Raw genomic sequence first — 21,436 nt, forward strand, 5'->3', positions numbered from 1 at the left:
TTTTGTAAGTGTTCACTCTTGAGAGTTTTCCTCACATAAGCCACGTAGAGCGAAAGCACCTGGTCATCCGGAGCAGCGAGACTCTTCCTGGATGGCTCTATATTGTCTGCCTTGAAGCGATCATAGAATGTGTTAAGCTTGTCTGGGAGGGAGGCTTCAGTGGGCACTGCACAGCTGGATTTGCCTTTGTAGTCTGTAATAGTCTGTAGTCAGTTGTCGAACATCAATTCAAGTTTGAATCTCTAGTCTTTTTGCGTCCCCAATGGATTATGCGTCGTGCCCCACCAAGTCATCAGGGTTCGTTCTACTGCAGTACGAGCTCTCAGCATTGTATGGTTATCTCCGTTCATTCAGGGTTTTTGTTTGGGGTATGTCCGGATTGTTCTTGTGGGTACATCATCATCAACACATTTCCTAATGAAGCCTCTGACTGACGATGCACAGTATATTTGTCAATGTTGATTAACCTGTTAGGGCTAGGTGGCAGTATTGACACGGCTGGATAAAAAACATACCCGATTTAATCTGGTTACCACTCCTACCCAGTAACTAGAATATGCATATACTTATTACATATGGATAGAAAACACCCTAAATTTTATAAAACTGTTTGAATGGTGTCTGTGAGTATAACAGAACTCAAATGGCAGGTCAAAACCTGAGAGATTCCTTTACAGGAAGTGGCCTGTCTGACCATTTCTTGAACTTCTTTTCCATCTCTATCATTTACTAAGGATCTCTGCTCTAACGTGACACTTCCCACGTCGTCCAAAGGCGCTCAGAGCCCGGGAAAAAACAGAACGTCGTCATTCCAGCCCCAGGCTGAAACACATTATCGCCTTTCTCAAGTGGCCGATCAAGGGACACTGGGCTTATGCGCGTGACCCGACCGCCCCCGTCTTTGGGATTTTATCCTCTGTTTGCCGAAAAGGAGATTCCCTGTCGGAATATTATCGCTTTTCTACGAGAAAAATGGCGTAAAAATTGATTTTAAACAGCGGTTGACATGCTTCGAAGTACGGTAATGGAATATTTAGAATTTTATTGTCACGAATTGCGCCATGCGCGCGACACTTCTTTACTATTTCGGATAGTGTCTGGAACGCACGAACAAAACGCCGCTATTCGGATATAACGATGGATTATTTTGGACCAAACCAACATTTGTTATTGAAGTAGCAGTCCTGGGTGTGCATTCTGACGAAGACAACAAAAGGTAATCAAACTTTTATAATAGTAAATATGATTATGATGAGTGCTAAACTTGCCGGGTGTCTAAATAGCGAGCCCGTGATGCCTGGGCTATGTACTTAGAATATTGCAAAATGTGCTTTCACCAAAAAGCTATTTTAAAATCGGACATATCGAGTGCATAGAGGAGGTCTGTATCTATAATTCTTAAAATAATTGTTATGCTTTTTGTGAACGTTTATCGTGAGTAATTTAGTAAAATGTTAGCGAATTCCCCGGAAGTTTGCGGGGGCTATGCTAGTTCTGAACGTCACATGCTAATGTAAAAAGCTGGTTTTTGATATAAATATGAACTTGATTGAACAAAACATGCATGTATTGTATAACATAATGTCATAGGGTTGTCATCTGATGAAGATCATCAAAGGTGAGTGCTGCATTTAGCTGTCTTCTGGGTTTTGGTGACATTATATGCTGGCTTGAAAAATGGGTGTCTGATTATTTCTGGCTTGGTACTCTGCTGACATAATCTAATGTTTTGCTTTCGTTGTAAAGCCTTTTTGAAATCGGACAGTGTGGTTAGATTAACGAGAGTCTTGTCTTTAAATGGCTGTAAAATAGTCATATGTTTGAGAACATGATGATGAACAATGATTTGCAAGCATGCTTGGGTGCACAATCCCATGTTTGCAATGTAAAATGTAAATACATATTGATGTGTAAATCATAGCTTCAATAGAGCCACACTCACAGGTTGTCCAGGGGCTCCAGGTTTGCCTCTCCCTCCGTCCACGCCTTGTTGACCCTTAGGAACAGTAAAACATTGTCAGCTACAATAAAACATATGCAACAGGACAGTAATACAAAAAGACGTGCATGAGGAGAGTACTGTATAGTTGGTATGCCTGTAATGTGGTGCAACCGGTTGCACTATAGTATTACTTCACCATACTGTTCTAAAAACTTGCTGGGAGACCACCGAGCCTCTAGCAGCCCCCAACCAGTAAGGAACATGACAAGCAAAGGCAGAACAAACTAGCTGAGTGCTAAATAGCTCAGACAGATACAATTATTTGCTATCATCAACTTTAATGCCATGTTTGGTAAATAAAGCTGGGATAGACATTCAGATTCACTTCATTCTAACACAGCATAAAATCACAAGATAATACCTTAGAAAAAAACACCCTCACTTCTTAGGTTTTTAAAATACTTTAACCAGCTAGTTTTAAACTATACCTGATCTGATATCAACAACTGAAGATGTATTTTTTGGGGGCGGATTGCAACTCAGTCAAACTTCAAAGGTAGCATTAAGCATACTTCATCAGAGGTGTCATACCAGGGGAGCGTGGCAATTGGGGCATTAATGTGCTCGTGGGTCTGACATGAGTCCGACATCATTGTGTTCAAGTGCTTTTTAAGTGTGACCTTTTCTTCAAACAATAACATTTAAGTTGCTTTCCCTTTATTAGACTGAGTAAGAGAGCAGCAGATGGGTTCTGGAAACCTTTTTTATTTTTATTTCACCTTTATTTAACCCGGTAGGCCGGTTGAGAACAAGTTCTCATTTACAACTGCGACCTGGCCAGGATAAAGCAAAGCAGTGCGACACAAACAACAACACAGAGTTTGGAAAACAAATCTATATACAGTGTGTTCAAATGAGGTAAAATTTTGGAGGTAAGGCAATAAATAGGCCATAGAGGCGAAAAATTACAATTAAACACTGGAGTGATAGATGTGCAGAAGATGAATGTGCAAGTAGAGATACTGGGGTGCAAAGGAGCAAAACAAATTTGAAATAACAATATGGGGATGAGGTAGTTGGATGAGCTATTTACAGATGGGCTATGTACAGGTGCAGTGATCTGTGAGCTTCTCTGACAGCTGATGCTTAAAGTTAGTGAGGGAGATATGAGTCTCCAGCTTCAGTGATTTTGGCAGCAGAGAACTGGAAGGAAAGGCGGCCAAAGGAGGAATAGGCTTTGGGGGTGACCTGTGAAATATACCTGCTGGAGCACGTGCTACGGGTGGGTGATGCTATGGTGACCAGTGAGCTAAGGTTGGGCTTTACCTAGCAAAGACTTATAGATGACCTGGAGCCAGTCGGTTTGGCAATGAATATGAAGTGAGGGCCAGCCAACGAGAGCATACAGGTTGCAGTGGTGGGTAGTATATGGGGCGTTGGTGACAAAACGGATGGCACTGTGATAGACTGCATCCAGTTTGCTGAGTAGAGAGTTGGAGGCTATTTTATAAATGACATCGCCGAAGTCAAGGATCGGTAGGATAGTCAGTTTTACGAGGGTATGTTTGGTAGCATGAGTGAAGGATGCTTTGTTGCGAAATAGGATACCGATTCTAAATTTAATTTTGGATTGGAGATCCTTAATGTGAGTCTGGAAGAAGAGTTTACAGTCTAACCAGACACCTAGGTATTTGTAAAAGTTCTAAGTCAGAACTGTCCAGAGTAGTGATGCTGGATGGGCGGGCAGGTGCGGGCAGAGATGGCTGCCTCGCTTCGCGTTCCTAGGTTACTATGCAGTATTTACATTTTTTTGTGTGTTATTTCTTACATTGTTACCCCAGGTAATCTTAGGTTTTATTACATACAGTCGGGAGAAACTATTGGATATAAGAGCAATGTCAACTCGCCAACATTACGACCAGGAATACGACTTTCCCGAAGCGGTTCCTCTGTTTGGCCTACCACCCAGGACAATGGATCGGATGCCAGCCGGCGACCCAAAACAACGGCGCCGTAGAAGAAGGGGCAGACGGAGCGGTCTTCTGGTCAGGCTACATAGATGGGCACATCGCGCACCGCTCCCGAGCATACTACTCGCCAATGTCCAATCTCTTGACAACAAGGTAGATGAAATCCGAGCAAGGGTAGCATTCCAGAGAGACATCCGAGACTGTAACGTTCTTTGTTTCACGGAAACATGGCTCACTCGAGACACGCTATCTGAGTCGGTACAGCCACCTGGTTTCTTCACGCATCGCGCTGACAGAAACAAATCAAATCAAATCAAATTTATTTTTATATAGCCCTTCGTACATCAGCTGATATTCTCAAAGTGCTGTACAGAAACCCAGCCTAAAACCCCAAACAGCAAGCAAAGCATGTGAAAGAAGCACGGTGGCTAGGAAAAACTCCCTAGGAAAAACTCCCTAGAAAGGCCAAAAACCCAGGAAGAAACCTAGAGAGGAACCAGGCTATGAGGGGTGGACAGTCCTCTTCTGGCTGTGCAGGGTGGATATTATAACAGAACATGGTCAAACAAGCATCTCTCTGGTAAGAAGAAGGGTGGGGGTGTATGCCTTATGATTAACGAGACGTGGTGTGATCATAACAACATAGAGGAACTCAAGTCCTTTTGTTCACCTGAATAGAATTCCTCACAATCAAATGCCGACCGCATTATCTACCAAGATAATTCTCTTCGATCATAATCACAGTCGTGTATATTCCCCCCCAAGCAGACACATCGACGGCCCTGAAAGAACTTCATTGGACTCTATGTAAACTGGAAACCACATATCCTGAGGCTGCATTTATTGAAGCCGGGGATTTTAACAAGGCCAATCTGAAAACAAGGCTCCCCAAATTCTATCAGCATATCGATTGTGCTACCAGGGCAGGTAAAACCCTGGACCACTGTTATTCTAACTTCTGCGACGCATATAAGGCCCTCCCCCGCCCTCCCTTCGGAAAAGCTGACCACGACTCCATTTTGTTGCTCCCAGCCCATAGACAGAGACTAAAACAGGAAGCACCTTCAACGCAATCGTATTCCACGCTTCAAGATTGCTTCGATCACGTGGACTGGGAAATGTTCCGCATTGCGGCGAACAACAACATCGACGAATACGCTGATTCGGTGTACGAGTTTATTAACCTGTTTAGGATAGGGGGCAGAATTTTCACGGCCGGATAAAAAACGTACCCGATTTAATCTGGTTATTACTCCTGCCCAGAAACTAGAATATGCATATAATTGTTTGATTTGGATAGAAAACACCCTAAAGTTTCTAAAACTGTTTGAATGGTGTCTGTGAGTATAACAGAACTCATATGGCAGGCCAAAACCTGAGAAGATTCTAAACAGGAAGTGCCCTCTCTGACCATTTCTTGGCCTTCTAAAGCCTCTTTATCAAAAACAGAGGATCTCTGCTGTAACGTGACATTTTCTAAGACTCCCATAGGCTCTCAGAAGGCGCCAGTACGGGGAACGATGACTCTGCAGTCACTGGCTGAAAAACAGTAGCGCATTTGGATAGTGGTCGATCTGAGAACAATGAAATGGGTGCGCGAGTGCACGTGAAGAGTCCATTTTACATTTTCAGTCTTTGAACGAAAACAACGTCGCCCGGTCGGAATATTATCGCTATTTACGAGAAAAATCGCATAAAAATTGATTTTAAACAGCGTTTGACATGCTTCGAAGTACGGTAATGGAATATTTTGACATTTTTTGTCACGATGCGCGCCGGCGCGTCACACTTCGGATAGTGTCTTGAACGCAAGAACAAAACGCGCTATTTGGATATAACTATGGATTATTTGGAACCAAAACAACATTGGGTGTAAACTAGAAATCCTGGGAGTGCATTCTGACGAAGAACAGCAAAGGTAATCCAATTTTTCTTATAGTAAATCTGAGTTTGGTGAGTGCCAAACTTGGTGGGTGTCAAAATAGCTAGCCATGATGGCCGGGTTATCTACTCAGAATATTGCAAAATGTGCTTTCACTGAAAAGCTATTTTAAAATCGGACATAGCGATTGCATAAAGGAGTTCTGTATCTATAATCCTTAAAATAATTGTTATGTTTTTTGTGAACGTTTATCGTGAGTAATTTAGTAAATTCACCGGAAGTGTTCGGTGGGTATGCTAGTTCTGAACGTCACATGCTAATGTAAAAAACGGGTTTGATATAAATATGAACTTGATTGAACAAAACATGCATTTATTGTATAACATAATGTCCTAGGAGTGTCATCTGATGAAGATCATCAAAGGTTAGTGCTGCATTTAGCTGTGGTTTTGGTTTTTGTGACATTATATGCTAGCTTGAAAAATGGGTGTGTGATTATTTCTGTCTGGGTACTCTCCTGACATAATCTAATGTTTTGCTTTCGTTGTAAAGCCTTTTTGAAATCGGACAATGTGGTTAGATAAAGGAGAGTCTTGTCTTTAAAATGGTGTAAAATAGTCATCTTTTTGAAAAATTGAAGTTTTGGGATTTTTGAGGTATCTGTAATTCGCGCCACGCCCTATCATTGGATATTGGAGCGGTGTTCCGCTAGCGGAACATCTAGATGTAAGAGGTTAACAAGTGCATCGGTGATGTTGTACCCACTGCGTATATTAATAGGGCTAGGGGGCAGTATTGACACGGCTGGATAAAAAACATACCCGATTTAATCTGGTTACCACTCCTACCCAGTAACTAGAATATGCATATACTTATTACACATGGATAGAAAACACCCTAAAGTTTCTAAAACTGTTTGAATGGTGTCTGTGAGTATAACAGAACTCAAATGGCAGGCCAAAACCTGAGAGATTCCTTTACAGGAAGTGGCCTGTCTGACCATTTCTTGAACTTCTTTTCCATCTCTATCTTTTACTAAGGATCTCTGCTCTAACGTGACACTTCCTACGTCGTCCATAGGCGCTCAGAGCCCGGGAAAAACCTGAATGTCGTCATCCCAGCCCCAGGCTGAAACACATTATCGCCTTTCTCAAGTGGCCGATCAAGGGACTCTGGGCTTAGGCGCGTGACCCGACCGCCCCCGCCTTTGTGATTTTTTCCTCTGTTTGCCGAAAAGGAGATTCCCTGTCGGAATATTATCGCTTTTCTACGAGAAAAATGGCGTAAAAATTGATTTTAAACAGCGGTTGACATGCTTCGAAGTACGGTAATGGAATATTTAGAATTTTTTTGTCACGAATTGCGCCATGCACGCGACCCTTCTTTACCATTTCAGATAGTGTCTGGAACGCACGAACAAAACGCCGCTATTCGGATATAACGATGGATTATTTTGGACCAAACCAACATTTGTTATTGAAGTAGCAGTCCTGGGAGTGCATTCTGACAAAGACAACAAAAGGTAATCAAACTTTTATAATAGTAAATATGATTATGGTGAGTGCTAAACTTGCCGGGTGTCTAAATAGCTAGCCCGTGATGCCTGGGCTATGTACTTAGAATATTGCAAAATGTGCTTTCACCAAAAGCTATTTTAAAATCGGACATATCGAGTGCATAGAGGAGGTCTGTATCTATAATTCTTAAAATAATTGTTATGCTTTTTGTGAACGTTTATCGTGAGTAATTTAGTAAAATGTTAGCGAATTCCCCGGAAGTTTGCGGGGGGTATGCTAGTTCTGAACGTCACATGCTAATGTAAAAAGCTGGTTTTTGATATAAATATGAACTTGATTGAACAAAACATGCATGTATTGTATAACATAATGTCCTAGGGTTGTCATCTGATGAAGATCATCAAAGGTTAGTGCTGCATTTAGCTGTCTTCTGGGTTTTTGTGACATTATATGCTAGCTTGAAAAATGGGTGTCTGATTATTTCTGGCTTGGTACTCTGCTGACATAATCTAATGTTTTGCTTTCGTTGTAAAGCCTTTTTGAAATTGGACAGTGTGTTTAGATTAACGAGAGTCTTGTCTTTAAATAGCTGTAAAATAGTCATATGTTTGAGAAATTGAAGTAATAGGATTTTTAAGGTTTTGAAAATCGCGCCACAGGCTTCAAGTGGCTGTTACGTAGGTGGGACGAATTCGTCCCGCCTAGCCCAGAGAGGTTAAAACATTCCCCAACTAGAAACCGTGGATTGATGGCAGCGTTCGCGAAAAACTGAAACCGCGAACCACTGCTTTTAATCAGGGCAAGGTGACCGGAAACATGACCGAATACAAACAGTGTAGCTATTCCATCCGGAAGGCAATCAAACAAGCTAAGTGTCAGTATAGAGAAAGTGGAGTCGCAATTCAATGGCTCAAACACGAGAGGTATGTGGCAGGGTCTACAGTCAATCACGGACTACAAAAGAAAAACCAGCCCCATCGCGGAACACGATGCCTTGCTACCAGACAGACTAAACAACTTTCTTGCTCGCTTTGAGAACAATACAGTGCCACTGACACGGCCCGCTACCAAAACCTGCGGGCTATCCTTCACTGCAGCCATCGTGAGCAAAACATTTAAACGTGTTAACCCTCGCAAGGCTGCAGGCCCAGACGGCATCCCCGGCCGCGTCCTCAGAACATGCGCAGACCAGCTGGCTGGTGTGTTTACAGACATATTCAATCAATCCTTATCCCAGTCTGCTGTCCCCACATGCTTCAAGAGGGCCACCATTGTTTCTCTTCCAAAGAAAGCTAAGGAAACTGAGCTAAATGACTACCGCCCTGTAGCACTCACTTCCGTCATCATAAAGTGCTTTGAGAGACAAGTCAAGGACCATATCACCTCCACCCTACCTGACACCCTAGACCCACTCCAATTTGCTTACCGCCCCAATAGGTCCACAGACGACGCAATCGCCATCACACTGCCCTAACCCATCTGGACAAGAGGAATAACTATGTAAGAATGCTGTTCATCAATTACAGCTCAGCATTTAACACCATAGTACCCTCCAAACTCGGCATTAAGCTCCAGACCCTGGTCTCAACCCCGCCCTGTGCAACTGGGTCCTGGACTTCCTGACGGGCCGCCCCCAGGTGGTGAGGGTAGGTAACAACATCTCCACCCCGCTGATCCTCAACACTGGGTCCCCACAAGGGTGCGTTCTCAGCCATCTCCTGTACTCCCTGTTCACCCACGACTACGTGGCCATGCATGCCTCCAACTCAATCATCAAGTTTGCAGACGACACTACAGTGGTAGGCTTGATTACCAACAACGACGAGACGGCCTACAGGGAGGAGGTGAGGGCCCTCGGAGTGTGGTGTCAGGAAAATAACCTCACACTCAATGTCAACAAAACAAAGGAGATGATCGTGGACTTCAGGAAACAACAGAGGGAGCAGCCCCCTATCTACATTGACGGGACAGTAGTGGAGAGGGTGGAGAGTTTTAAGTTCCTCGGCGTACACATCACGGACAAACTGAAATGGTCCACCCACACAGACAGCGTGGTGAAGAAGGCGCTGCAGCGCCTCGTCAACCTCAGGAGGTTGAAGAAATTTGGCTTGTCACCAAAAACACTCACAAACTTTTACAGATGCACAATCGAGAGCATCCTGTCGGGCTGTATCACCGCCTGGTACGGCAGCTGCTCCGCCCATAACCGGAAGGCTCTCCAGGTAGTGAGGTCTGCACAACGCATCACCGGGTGCAAACTACCTGCCCTCCAGGACACCTACACCACCCGATGCCACAGGAAGGCCAAAAAGATCATCAAGGACAACAACCACCCGAGCCACTGCCTGTTCACCCCGCTATCATCCAGAAGGTGAGGTCAGTACAGGTGCATCAAAGCTGGGACTGAGAGACTGAAAAACAGCTTCTATCTCAAGGCCATCAGACTGTTAAACAGCCATCACTAACATTGAGTGGCTGCTGCCAACATACTGGACTCAACTCCAGCCACTTTAATAATGGAAAAATGTATGTAATCAATATATCACTAGCCACTTTATATAATGTTTACATACTCTACATTACTCATCTCATATGCATATACTGTACGCTATACCATCTACTGCATCTTGCCATCTTGATGTAATGTATCACTAGCCACTTTAAACAATGCCACTTCACATAATGTTTTCATACCCTACATTACTCATCTCATATGTATATACTGTACTCTTACCATCTACTGCATCCTGCCTATGCCGTTCGGCCATCACCCATTTATATATTTTTATGTACATATTCGTATTCATTCCTTTACACTTGTGTGTATAAGGTAGTTGTTGTGGAATTGTTAGGTTGTATTACTTGTTACATATTACTTCATGGTCGGAACTAGAAGCACAAGCATTTCACTACACTTGCATTAACATCTGCTAACCATGTGTATGTGACAAATACATTTGATTTGAAGAGCATGCATTTAGTTTTACTTGCATTTAAGAGCAGTTGGAGGCCACGGAAGGAGAGTTGTATGGCATTGAAGCTCGTATGGAGGTTAGTTAACCTGTTAGGGCTAGGGGGCAGTATTGACACGGCTGGATAAAAAAACATACCCGATTTAATCTGGTTACCACTCCTACCCAGTAACTAGAATATGCATATACTTATTACATATGGATAGAAAACACCCTAAATTTTCTAAAACTGTTTGAATGGTGTCTGTGAGTATAACAGAACTCATTTGGCAGGCAAAACCCTGAGACATTTTCTGACAGAAAGTGGATACCTGATGTGTTGTATTACCTTTAAACCTATCCCATTGAAAAACACAGGGGCTGAGGAATATTTTGGCACTTCCTATTGCTTCCACTAGATGTCACCAGCCTTTACAAAGTGTTTTGAGTCTTCTGGAGGGAGATCTGACCGAACAAGAGCCATGGAACGATGATGGCCCATTAGACACCTGGCGCGTGAGTTCATGTTGGGTACCCTCGTTCCAATACGTTATAAAAGAGTATGCATTCGTCCACCTTGAATATTATTCATGTTCTGGTTAAAAAAGGCCCTAATGATTTATGCTATACAACGTTTGACATGTTTGAACGAACGGAAATATATTTTTTCCCCTCGTTCATGACGAGAAGTCCGGCTGGCTTAGATCATGTGCTAACAAGACGGAGATTTTTGGACATAAATGATGAGCTTTTTTGAACAAAACTACATTCGTTATGGACCTGTGATACCTGGAAGTGACATCTGATGAAGAGAATCAAAGGTAATGGATTATTTACATAGTATTTTCAATTTTAGATCTCCCCAACATGACGTCTAGTCTGTATCGCAACGCGTATTTTTCTGGGCGCAGTGCTCAGATTATTGCAAAGTGTGATTTCCCAGTAAGGTTATTTTTAAATCTGGCAAGTTGATTGCGTTCAAGAGATGTAAATCTATAATTCTTTAAATGACAATATAATATTTTACCAATGTTTTCTAATTTTAATTATTTAATTTGTGACGCTGACTTGACTGCCGGTTATTGGAGGGAAACGATTTCCTCAACATCAATGCCATAGTAAAACGCTGTTTTTGGATATAAATATGAACTTGATAGAACTAAAAATGCATGCATTGTCTAACATAATGTCCTAGGAGTGTCATCTGATGGAGATTGTAAAAGGTTAGTGCATCATTTTAGCTGGTTTTATGGTTTTGGTGACCCTGTCTTTGAATTGACAAAACATTACACACAACTCTTGTAAATGTACTGTCCTAACATACTCTAAATTTATGCTTTCGCCGTAAAACCTTTTTGAAATCGTAAAACGTGGTTAGATTAAGGAGATGTTTATCTTTCAAAGGGTGTAAAATAGTTGTATGTTTGAAAAATTTGAATTTTGACATTTATTCGGATTCAAATTTGCCACTCTTGAAATGCACCTGCTGTTGATGGAGTGCACCACGGGTGGCACGCTAGCGTCCCACCTAGCCCATAGAGGTTAACAGTGTCCAAAGAAGGGCCAGAAGTATACAGAATGGTGTCGTCTGCGTACATGTGGATCAGAGAATCACCAGCAGCAAGAGCGACATCATTGATGTATACAGAGAAAAGAGTCGGCCCAAGAATTGAACCCTGTGGCATCCCCATAGAGACTGCCAGAGGTCCGGACAACAGGCCCTCCGATTTGACACACTGAACTCTCGGGGGACTAGTACGAAAAAGAAAAAAAATGCATGAAATGTATGCACTCACTACTGTAAGTCGCTCTGGATAGGAGCGTCTGCTAAATGACTAAAATGTAATGTAAATGTAGTTGATGAACCAGGCGAGGCAGTCATTTGAGAAACCAAGGCTATTGAGTCTGCCGATAAGAATGTGGTGATTGACATAGTCGAAAGCCTTGGCCAGGTCGATGAATACGGCTGTTATGATATCGTTTAGGACCTTGAGCGTGGCTGAGGTGCACCCATGACCAGCTCGGAAACCAGATTGCATAGCGGAGAAGGTACGGTGGGATTCGAAATGGTCGGTGATCTGTTTGTTAACTTGGCTTTCGAAGACCTTAGAAAGGCAGGGTAGGACAGATATAGGTCTGTAACAGTTTGGGTCAGAGTGTCTCCCCCTTTGAAGAGGGGGATGAACGCGGCAGCTTTCCAATCTTTTTTTGGATCTCAGATGATACTTAAGAGAGGTTGAACAGGCTAGTAATAGGGGCAACAATTGCGGCGGATAATTTTAGAAAGAGAGGGTCCAGATTGTCTAGCCCGGCTGATTTGTAGGGGTCCAGATTTTGCAGCTCTTTCAGAACATCAGCTGTCTGGATTTGGGTGAAGGAGAAATGGGGGAGGTTTGGGCAAGTTGCTGTGGGGGGTGCAGGGCTGTTGACCGGGGTAGGAGTAGCCAGGTGGAAATCATGGCCAGCTGTAGAAAAATGCTTACTGAAATTCTCAATTATCGTGGATTTATCGGTGGTGACAGTGTTTCCTAGCCTCAGTGCAGTGGGTAGCTGGGAGGAGGTGCTCTTATTCTCCATGGACTTTACAATGTCCCAGAACATTTTGGAGTTTGTGCTACAGGATGCACATTTATTTTAGAAAAAGCTAGCCTTCGCTTTCCTAACTGCCTGTGTATATTGTAAACTTTGGTTTACAGCCAGTCTCAAAAATCCCACACTCCTGAATTATGCTAATTACAAAAAGTCTAAGAACAAATTCACCAATCTACTTCTGGTTTCCAAAATGTTTTCCAAATTCCAAGAATCCTCAAACAACATAAAATCAACTTGGAAAATCGTCAATCAACTACTTAATAAATTAAAGTTGGAAATAAGGTCTATAGTTATCCTGATGTTCTCATGTGAATGTAATAACTTTTTTGTGAATGTGAGTTCCTCTCTGTCAAAGAAAATCTGAAATCCTCTGACGCTCATTGGATGTGGCAGGGCTAGCACACTATCACATGGATTACAAAGGGAAACCCACCTGCGAGCTGGCCAGGGACAAGAACATACAAGACGAGCTAAATGCCTTCTATGCTCTCTTCGAGGCAAGCACTACACTGCATGAGAGCACTAGCTGTTCTGGACGACTGTGTGATCACGCTCTCCGTAGCCAATGTAAGTACTTTCAACAGGTTAATAACCTCTTACATCTAGACGTTCCGCTAGCGGAACACCTGCTCCAATATCCAATGATAGGCGTGGCGCGAATTACAAATTCCTCAAAAATACAAAAACTTCAATTTTTCAAACATATGACTATTTCACAGCATTTTAAAGACAAGACTCTCCTTTATCTAACCACACTGTCCGATTTCAAAAAGGCTTTACAGCGAAAGCAAAACATTAGATTATGTCAGCAGAGTACCCAGCCAGAAATAATCAGACACCCATTTTTCAAGCTAGCATATAATGTCACAAAAACCCAGAAGACAGCTAAATGCAGCACTAACCTTTGATGATCTTCATCAGATGACACACCTAGGACATTATGTTATACAATACATGCATGTTTTGTTCAATCAAGTTCATATTTATATAAAAAAACAGCTTTTTACATTAGCATGTGACGTTCAGAACTAGCATACTTCCGGGGAATTTACTAACAATTTACTAAATTACTCACGATAAACGTTCACAAAAAGCATAACAATTATTTTAAGAATTATAGATACAGAACTCCTCTATGCACTCGATATGTCCGATTTTAAAATAGCTTTTTGGTGAAAGCACATTTTGCAATATTGTAAGTACATAGCCCAGCCATCACGGGCTAGCTATTTAGACACCCGGCAAGTTTAGCCTTCACCAAAATCAGATTTACTATAACAAAAATGTTATTACCTTTGTTGTCTTCGTCAGAATGCACTCCCAGGACTGCTACTTCAATAACAAATGTTGGTTTGGTCCCAAATAATCCATCGTTATATCCAAATAGCGGCGTTTTGTTCGTGCGTTCCAGAAACTATCCGAAATGGTAAATCAGGGTCTCGCGCATGGCACAATTCGTGACAAAAAAATTCTAAATATTCCATTACCGTACTTCGAAGCATGTCAACCGCTGTTTAAAATAAATTTTTATGCAATTTATCTCGTAAAAAAGCGATAATATTCCGACCGGGAATCTCCTTTTCGGCAAACAGAGGAAAAATCACAAAGACGGGGGCTGCCAGGGCACGCGCCTAAGCCCACAGTCCCTTGATCGGCCACTTGAGAAAGGCGATAATGTGTTTCAGCCTGGGGCTGGGATGACGACATTCAGGTTTTTCCCGGGCTCTGAGCGCCCATGGAAGACGTAGGAAGTGTCACGTTAGAGCAGAGATCCTTTGTAAAAGATAGAGATGGCAAAGAAGTTCAAGAAATGGTCAGACAGGCCACTTCCTGTAAAGGAATCTCTCAGGTTTTGACCTGCCATTTGAGTTCTGTTATACTCACAGACACCATTCAAACAGTTTTAGAAACTTTGGAGTGTTTTCTATCCAAAGCCAATAATTATATGCATATTCTAGTTACTGGGCAGGAGTAGTAACCAGATTAAATCGGGTACGTTTTTTATCCAGCCGTGAAAATACTGCCCCCTAGCCATAACAGGTTAACATAGATAAGGCCGTGGGGCCAGACGGATTACCAAGACGCGTACTCAGAGCATGCGCTGACCAGTTGGTAAGTATATTCACTGATATTTTCAACCTCTTCCTGACTCAGTCTGTAATCCCCACATGCTTCAAGCAGACCACCATAGTCCCTATGCCCAAGTACGCCAAGGTAACCTGTCAAAATTACTGTAGCACTCACATCTGTAGCCATGAAATGCTTTGAAAGGCTCGTCATGGCTCACATCAACACCACCATCCCAGACACTCTGGACCGATTCGAATTCACGTACCGCCCCACAGATCCACAGACGACACAATCTCTATTGCACTCCACAATGCCCTTTCCCACCTGGACAAAAGGAACACCAGCGTTCAACACCATACTGCCATCCAAGCTCATCACTAAGCTAAGGACCCTGAGACTGAACACCTCCCTCTGAAACTGAATCCTGGACTTCCTGAGGGCAAACCTCAGGTGAAGAGGGTAGGCAACACCACATCTGCCTCGCTGACCCTCAACACGGGGGCCCCTCAGGGGTGCATGCTTAGCCCCCTCCTGTAACTCCCTATTCACCCACGACTGCGTGGCCGCGCATGATTCCAACACCATCATTGAATTTGCAGACAGTAGGCCTGATCCCCGATGACAATGAGACAGCCTATAGGGAGGAGATCAGAGACCTGGCAGTGTGGTGCCAGGACAATAACCTCTCCCTCAAAGTCAGCAAGACAAAGGAGCTGATCGTGGACTACAGGAAATGGAGGGCCGAGCATGCCCTCATTCACATCGACGGCTAGTGGAGCAGGTCAAGAGCTTGAAGTTCATGGGTGTCCGCATCACTAAGGACATACGTAGTGTCATGACGTTGCCCTCTTTGAGTACAGGGACGACAGTTGACCCCCCTCCCCCTTGCACCATCCCCCAACCTACCTCCCCCCACCCATGCCCTGTGTGAAGGGGTGGTAAAATTCTAGAGGAGAATCTTCTGCCGCATGGCCCAGTTGAGACACAGAGGGGTTTCATAGAGAGACACAGGAAATTCTTCCAACTCACAGAATTGGGGAACCGAACGACATTTATGTTCTGGAGAAGGTAAAAAAGATTGGTGAAGAATCCAGCTACGAACTGGTCCGCTTGGTACAATTTTGTGATACTCAGAAGAGACAATATAGCCATATTACCATAAAACTATTTATATAATAGCCTCAGCTATGGGACTTGCATCTAAATGGTCGTATAAAATGTATTAATAAGGATAAAGCTATTTGTGATACGTTGAGATGCTATGTACTGATGTTAATGTGATAGAATGTATTTCTGTTCAAAGCTTAAATCAGTCATCGGCACGCCCCCCAGGGACACAGACAGGACCATGCATCATGTGACAAGCCTGTTCTATGTTCACGTGTAAAACCCCACCCTGATTTACTTTCTTCAGACCAGCTTACCACAAAAGAGAGAGCCAAGGTTTGACCATCCAATTCCTCTACTGAAAGTTAACCACCACGTGGTTAAACTTTTAGACTATCGATACCGACAGAATAATAACAAGTCTTTGATATTAATTATTAGTCCGCAGCTACAAATTATATCATTGAACGCGAAGACCGACAAAACATCCATTCTATAACGACATTAATGAATGTCGCTTTGAAAGATCCATTCTAACCGAGAGAGAGAGAGAACAGGACAAAACTCTCAAATAGAACAGAACTCTCCAACAAGGATCCCGAAGACACACTGAGCGTAAATATATATTGATTGCAATTGTTCCCGAATGAGTGAGCGTTCATGTGCAAAGTATTAGCATATTAATGAACTCTGTGTGCCGTCTCAGCTGCCCTTTATTACCCTTTGTTTTAACAAGACACCCGCCATGCCTGTTTAGCCCACTAGGGCACATTACTCTACCAATTCTTTGTGACGATAATTACTGTTTGTATGCTTTCTGTGAATTACTTAGTTTAGTAAATAAATTATTTTAAGACAATTGATGTATGGATGACTTTAGTAAAGACTGGATTCGTGCAGATACAACAATTTACGATGTTTGGAATAAGACTGGACGCGAGGTAAAATACACCATTTACACCAGAAGATAATCGGCCTATACTATAATATAATATATAATGCTATAATATAGTAAAGTTATATTAGGAAAATTATAACTTTGTAATCTGAATATTTTCCTTGGTGACCCGATCTCCTAGTTAATTACAATTAAACGATTAATCAGTTTAATTGCGTGGTAATAATTACAGGGAGTTATTTTGATAAACATGTCTTCAGTTTAATGGTGCCCAAAGACACGACAGTAGGCACTACAGAGGGTGTTGCGTACGGCCCAATACAACACCGGGGCCGAGCTCCCTGCAATCCAGGACCTCTATACCAGGCGGTGTCAGAGGAAGGCCCTACAAAAAAAAAAGACTCCAGCCACCCAAGTCATAGACTGTTCTCTCTGCTACCGCACGGCAAGTGGTACCGGCGCTCCAAGTCTGGGACAAAAAGGCTCCTGAACAGCTTTGACCCCCAAGCCATAAGACTGCGGAATAGTTAATCTGGATATCATAAAGTGAATGCACCAATTTGTAAGTCGCTCTGGATAAGAGCGTCTGCTAAATTACGTAAATGTAAATGTTAATCAAATGACACCCTTTTTGTTGCACTGACTCTCTTACACTGGCTCTATGCACACAGTCTCACACATACTACACTGACACTCCAAAACACATACACAAACACGCTCACGCTCACAAAACACACACGCATAATGACTCCACACGCACACAGACACACTCACATTCTTACACACTCTTCACAAATGCTGCTGCTGCTCTGTTTATTCTCTATCCTGACTGCATAGTCACTTTTACCTCTACCTACATTTAAATATTACCTCAACTACCATGTGCCCCTGTACCGGTACTCCTTGTATACAGCCTCGATATTTTATTTAGTTACTATTTCCTTTTTTATTTAGCAAATTTTTCTTACTTTTTAAATTTGCAATGTTGGGAAATGGCTCGTAAGTAAGCATTTCACGGTAACGTCTACACTGGTTGTATTTGGTGCATGTGACAAATACAATTTGATTAGAAATCCCTTGGATTACACTAACGATCATAGTCTGCTGCTGAAAAAACGTATGTGTTATGGCTTTACACCCCCTGCTAAATCTACATTCTTTTAACCGCACTATCAACAAGGCAGGTCCTACAGGCCCTTGTTTTGTCGCACCTGGACTACTGATCAGTCGTGTGGTCAGGTGCCACAAAAAGGGATTTAGGAAAATTGCAATCAGTACAGGGCAATCGCTCCTGGCTCAAAGTGAAGGAGAGATTGACTTCATCACCACTTGTATTTAAGAGAGGTATTGACATGTTGAATGCACCAAGCTGTATGATTAATTACTTAAAAATCATACAGTGTGATTTTCTGGATTTTTGTTTTAGATTCCGTCTCTCACAGTTAAAGTGTACCTATGATAAAAATGACAGACCTCTACATGCTTTGTAAGTAAGAAAACCTGCAAAATTGGCAGTGTATCAAATACTTGTTCTCTCCAGTGTACACACACACACACACACACACACACACACACACACACACACACACACACACACACACACACACACACACACACACACACACACACACACACACACACACACACACACACACACACACACACACACACACACACACACACACACACACACACACACACACACACACACACACACCACACACACACAGGGGGGAAAAAGTATTTGATCCCCTGCTGATTTTGTACGTTTGCCCACTTACAAAGAAATGATCAGTCTATCATTTTAATAGTAGGTTTATTTGAACAGTGAGAGACAGAATAACAACAAAAAAATCCAGAAAAACGCATGTCAAAAATGTTATAAAATGATTTGCATTTTAATGAGGGAAATAAGTATTTGACCCCTCTGCAAAACATGACTTAGTACTTGGTGGCAAAACCCGTGTTGGCAATCACAGAGGTCAGACATTTCTTGTAGTTGGCCACCAGGTTTGCACACATCTCAGGAGGGATTTTGTCCCACTCCTCTTTGCAGATCTTCTCCAAGTCATTAAGGTTTCGAGGCTGATGTTTGGCAACTCGAACCTTCAGCTCCCTCCACAGATTTTCTATGGGATTAAGGTCTGGAGACTGGCTAGGCCACTTCAGGACCTTAATGTGCTTCTTCTTGAGCCACTCCTTTGTTGCCTTGGCCGTGTGTTTTGGGTCATTGTCATGCTGGAATACCCATCCACGACCCATTTTCAATGCCCTGGCTGAGGGAAGGAGGTTCTCACCCAAGATTTGACGGTACATGGCCCCGTCCATCGTCCATTTGATGCGGTGAAGTTGTCCTGTCCCCTTAGCAGAAAAACACCACCAAAGCATAATGTTTCCACCTCCATGTTTGACGGTGGAGATGGTGTTCTTGGGGTCATAGGCAGCATTCCTCCTCCTCCAAACACGGCGAGTTGAGTTGATGTCAAAGAGCTCCATTTTGGTCTCATCTGACCACAACACTTTCACCAGTTGTCCTCTGAGTCATTCAGATGTACATTGGCAAACTTCAGACGGGCATGTATATGTATTCTTGAGCAGGGGGATCTTGCGGGCGCTGCAGGATTTCAGTCCTTCATGGCGTGGTGTGTTACCAATTGTTTTCTTGGTGACTATGGTCCCAGCTGCCTTGAGATCATTGACAAGATCCTCCCGTGTAGTTCTGGGCTGATTCCTCACCGTTCTCATGATCATCGCAACTCCACGAGGTGAGATCTTGCATGGAGCCCCAGGGCGAGGGACATTGACAGTTCTTTTGTGTTTCTTCCATTTGCAAATAATCGCACCAAATTTTGTCACCTTCTCACCAAGCTGCTTGGCGATGGTCTTGTAGCCCATTCCTGCCTTGTGTAGGTCTACAATCTTGTCCCTGACATCCTTGGAGAGCTCTTTGGTCTTGGCCATGGTGGAGAGTTTGGAATCTGATTGATTGATTGCTTCCCTTTAAGAGTGTGCTCCTAATCTCAGCTCGTTACCTGTATAAAAGACACCTGGGAGCCAGAAATCTTTCTGATTGAGAGGGGGTCAAATACTTATTTCCCTCATTAAAATGCAAATCAATTTATAACATTTCTTGCATGCGTTTTTCTGGATATTTTTGTTGTTATTCTGTCTCTCACTGTTCAAATAAGCCTTCCATTAAAATTATAGACTGATCCTTTCTTTGTCAGTCGGCAAACGTACAAAATCAGCAGGGGATCAAATACTTTTTTCCCCCACTGTATATATCTTTATTTAACTAGGAAAGTCAGTTATTTATTTTCAATGACAGCCTAGGAAAAGTGAGTTAACTTCCTTGTTCAGGGGCGGAACGACAGATTTTTTACCTTGTCAGCTCAGGGATTTGATCTTGCAACCTTTCAGTTACAAATCCAACACTCTTACCACTAGGCTACCTGCCGCCCCAATTTAGCATATGTAGAGACAAGATCAAATCAAGTATAGTCTGATGGTTGACAATATTAGCCTTTAACTTGTGAATTATATATATTATAATTTGAGAATGATGCCTAACATAAGAAACAATGCCTTTTTTTGCCACGTGTTCGAATCATAGTCGCATACCTGTAGCCTAGCCCATAGGCCTATATGTTTTAATAAGGTTTGTATCACAACTAAAATAGACAAATAACTTCTTAAAATGAAGCACATTTATCTGCTTTACAAGGGGTGTAGAGCCTAACTGGCATATATAAGCAGTGAGTGAGTTTCAAGTTTGGGGATGGTAATTTACCATAGAAATGTTGAATGCACCGAGCTGTCTGTTTGAACTACTGGCACACAGCTGAGATACCCATGCATACCCCACAAGACATGCCACCAGAGGTCTCTTCACAGTCCCCAAGTCCACAACAGACTGAGGAGGCGCACCATAGAACATAGAGCCATGACTACATGGAACTCTATTCCACATCAAGTAACTTATGCAAGCAGTAAAATTTTATTTAAAAAACAGATAAAAATAAACCTTATGGAACAGCGGGGACTGTGAAGCAACACACACATAGGCACAGACACATGTACATACACATGATAACATACACACTATACACACATGTTCACATGGATTTTGTGTTGTAGATATGTGGTAGTGGTATAGGTGCCTGAGGGAACACAGTGTGTTGTGAATATATTGAAATGTTTTTAAAATTGTATAACTGCCTTAATTTTGCAGGACCCCAGAAAGAGGATCCATAATAAATATAAATACAAACACTAGAACCGTTAAATCATCCATTTTGACTGCTCATACATTTTTTATTATTACTCTGCCATTTTTAAAGTCATGACCCCCTCCGTCCTTTACTTTCCCCTAAAATAGTCTATATATCACACAGTCGTTGTTAGAATCTTAACATCACAAACAGAACTGAAGTTATAACCAGTTTTAGGAGGGTGTGTCATTTTTTTTTTTAGTTTTCCCCCTTTGTCCCTCCTCTCATCAGTCGGA

The 21,436-nt window shown here is 42.5% G+C and overlaps 1 protein-coding gene across 1 annotated transcript in view; it reads right to left on the reverse strand.

Annotated features, from left to right (window-relative positions):
* Nucleotides 1-21,436, reverse strand: part of col27a1a (collagen, type XXVII, alpha 1a) — a 365,335-nt gene that overhangs the window by 37,306 nt on the left and 306,593 nt on the right. The window contains exon 44 of the mRNA XM_045688056.2: nucleotides 1,943-1,996. Coding sequence (XP_045544012.1) covers nucleotides 1,943-1,996 — 54 coding nt within the window. The remainder of the gene's footprint in view (nucleotides 1-1,942; nucleotides 1,997-21,436) is intronic.

This window comes from Salmo salar, chromosome 01 (assembly GCF_965601325.2).
Source record: "Salmo salar chromosome 01, fSalSal1, whole genome shotgun sequence".
Lineage (NCBI taxonomy): Eukaryota > Metazoa > Chordata > Actinopteri > Salmoniformes > Salmonidae > Salmo > Salmo salar.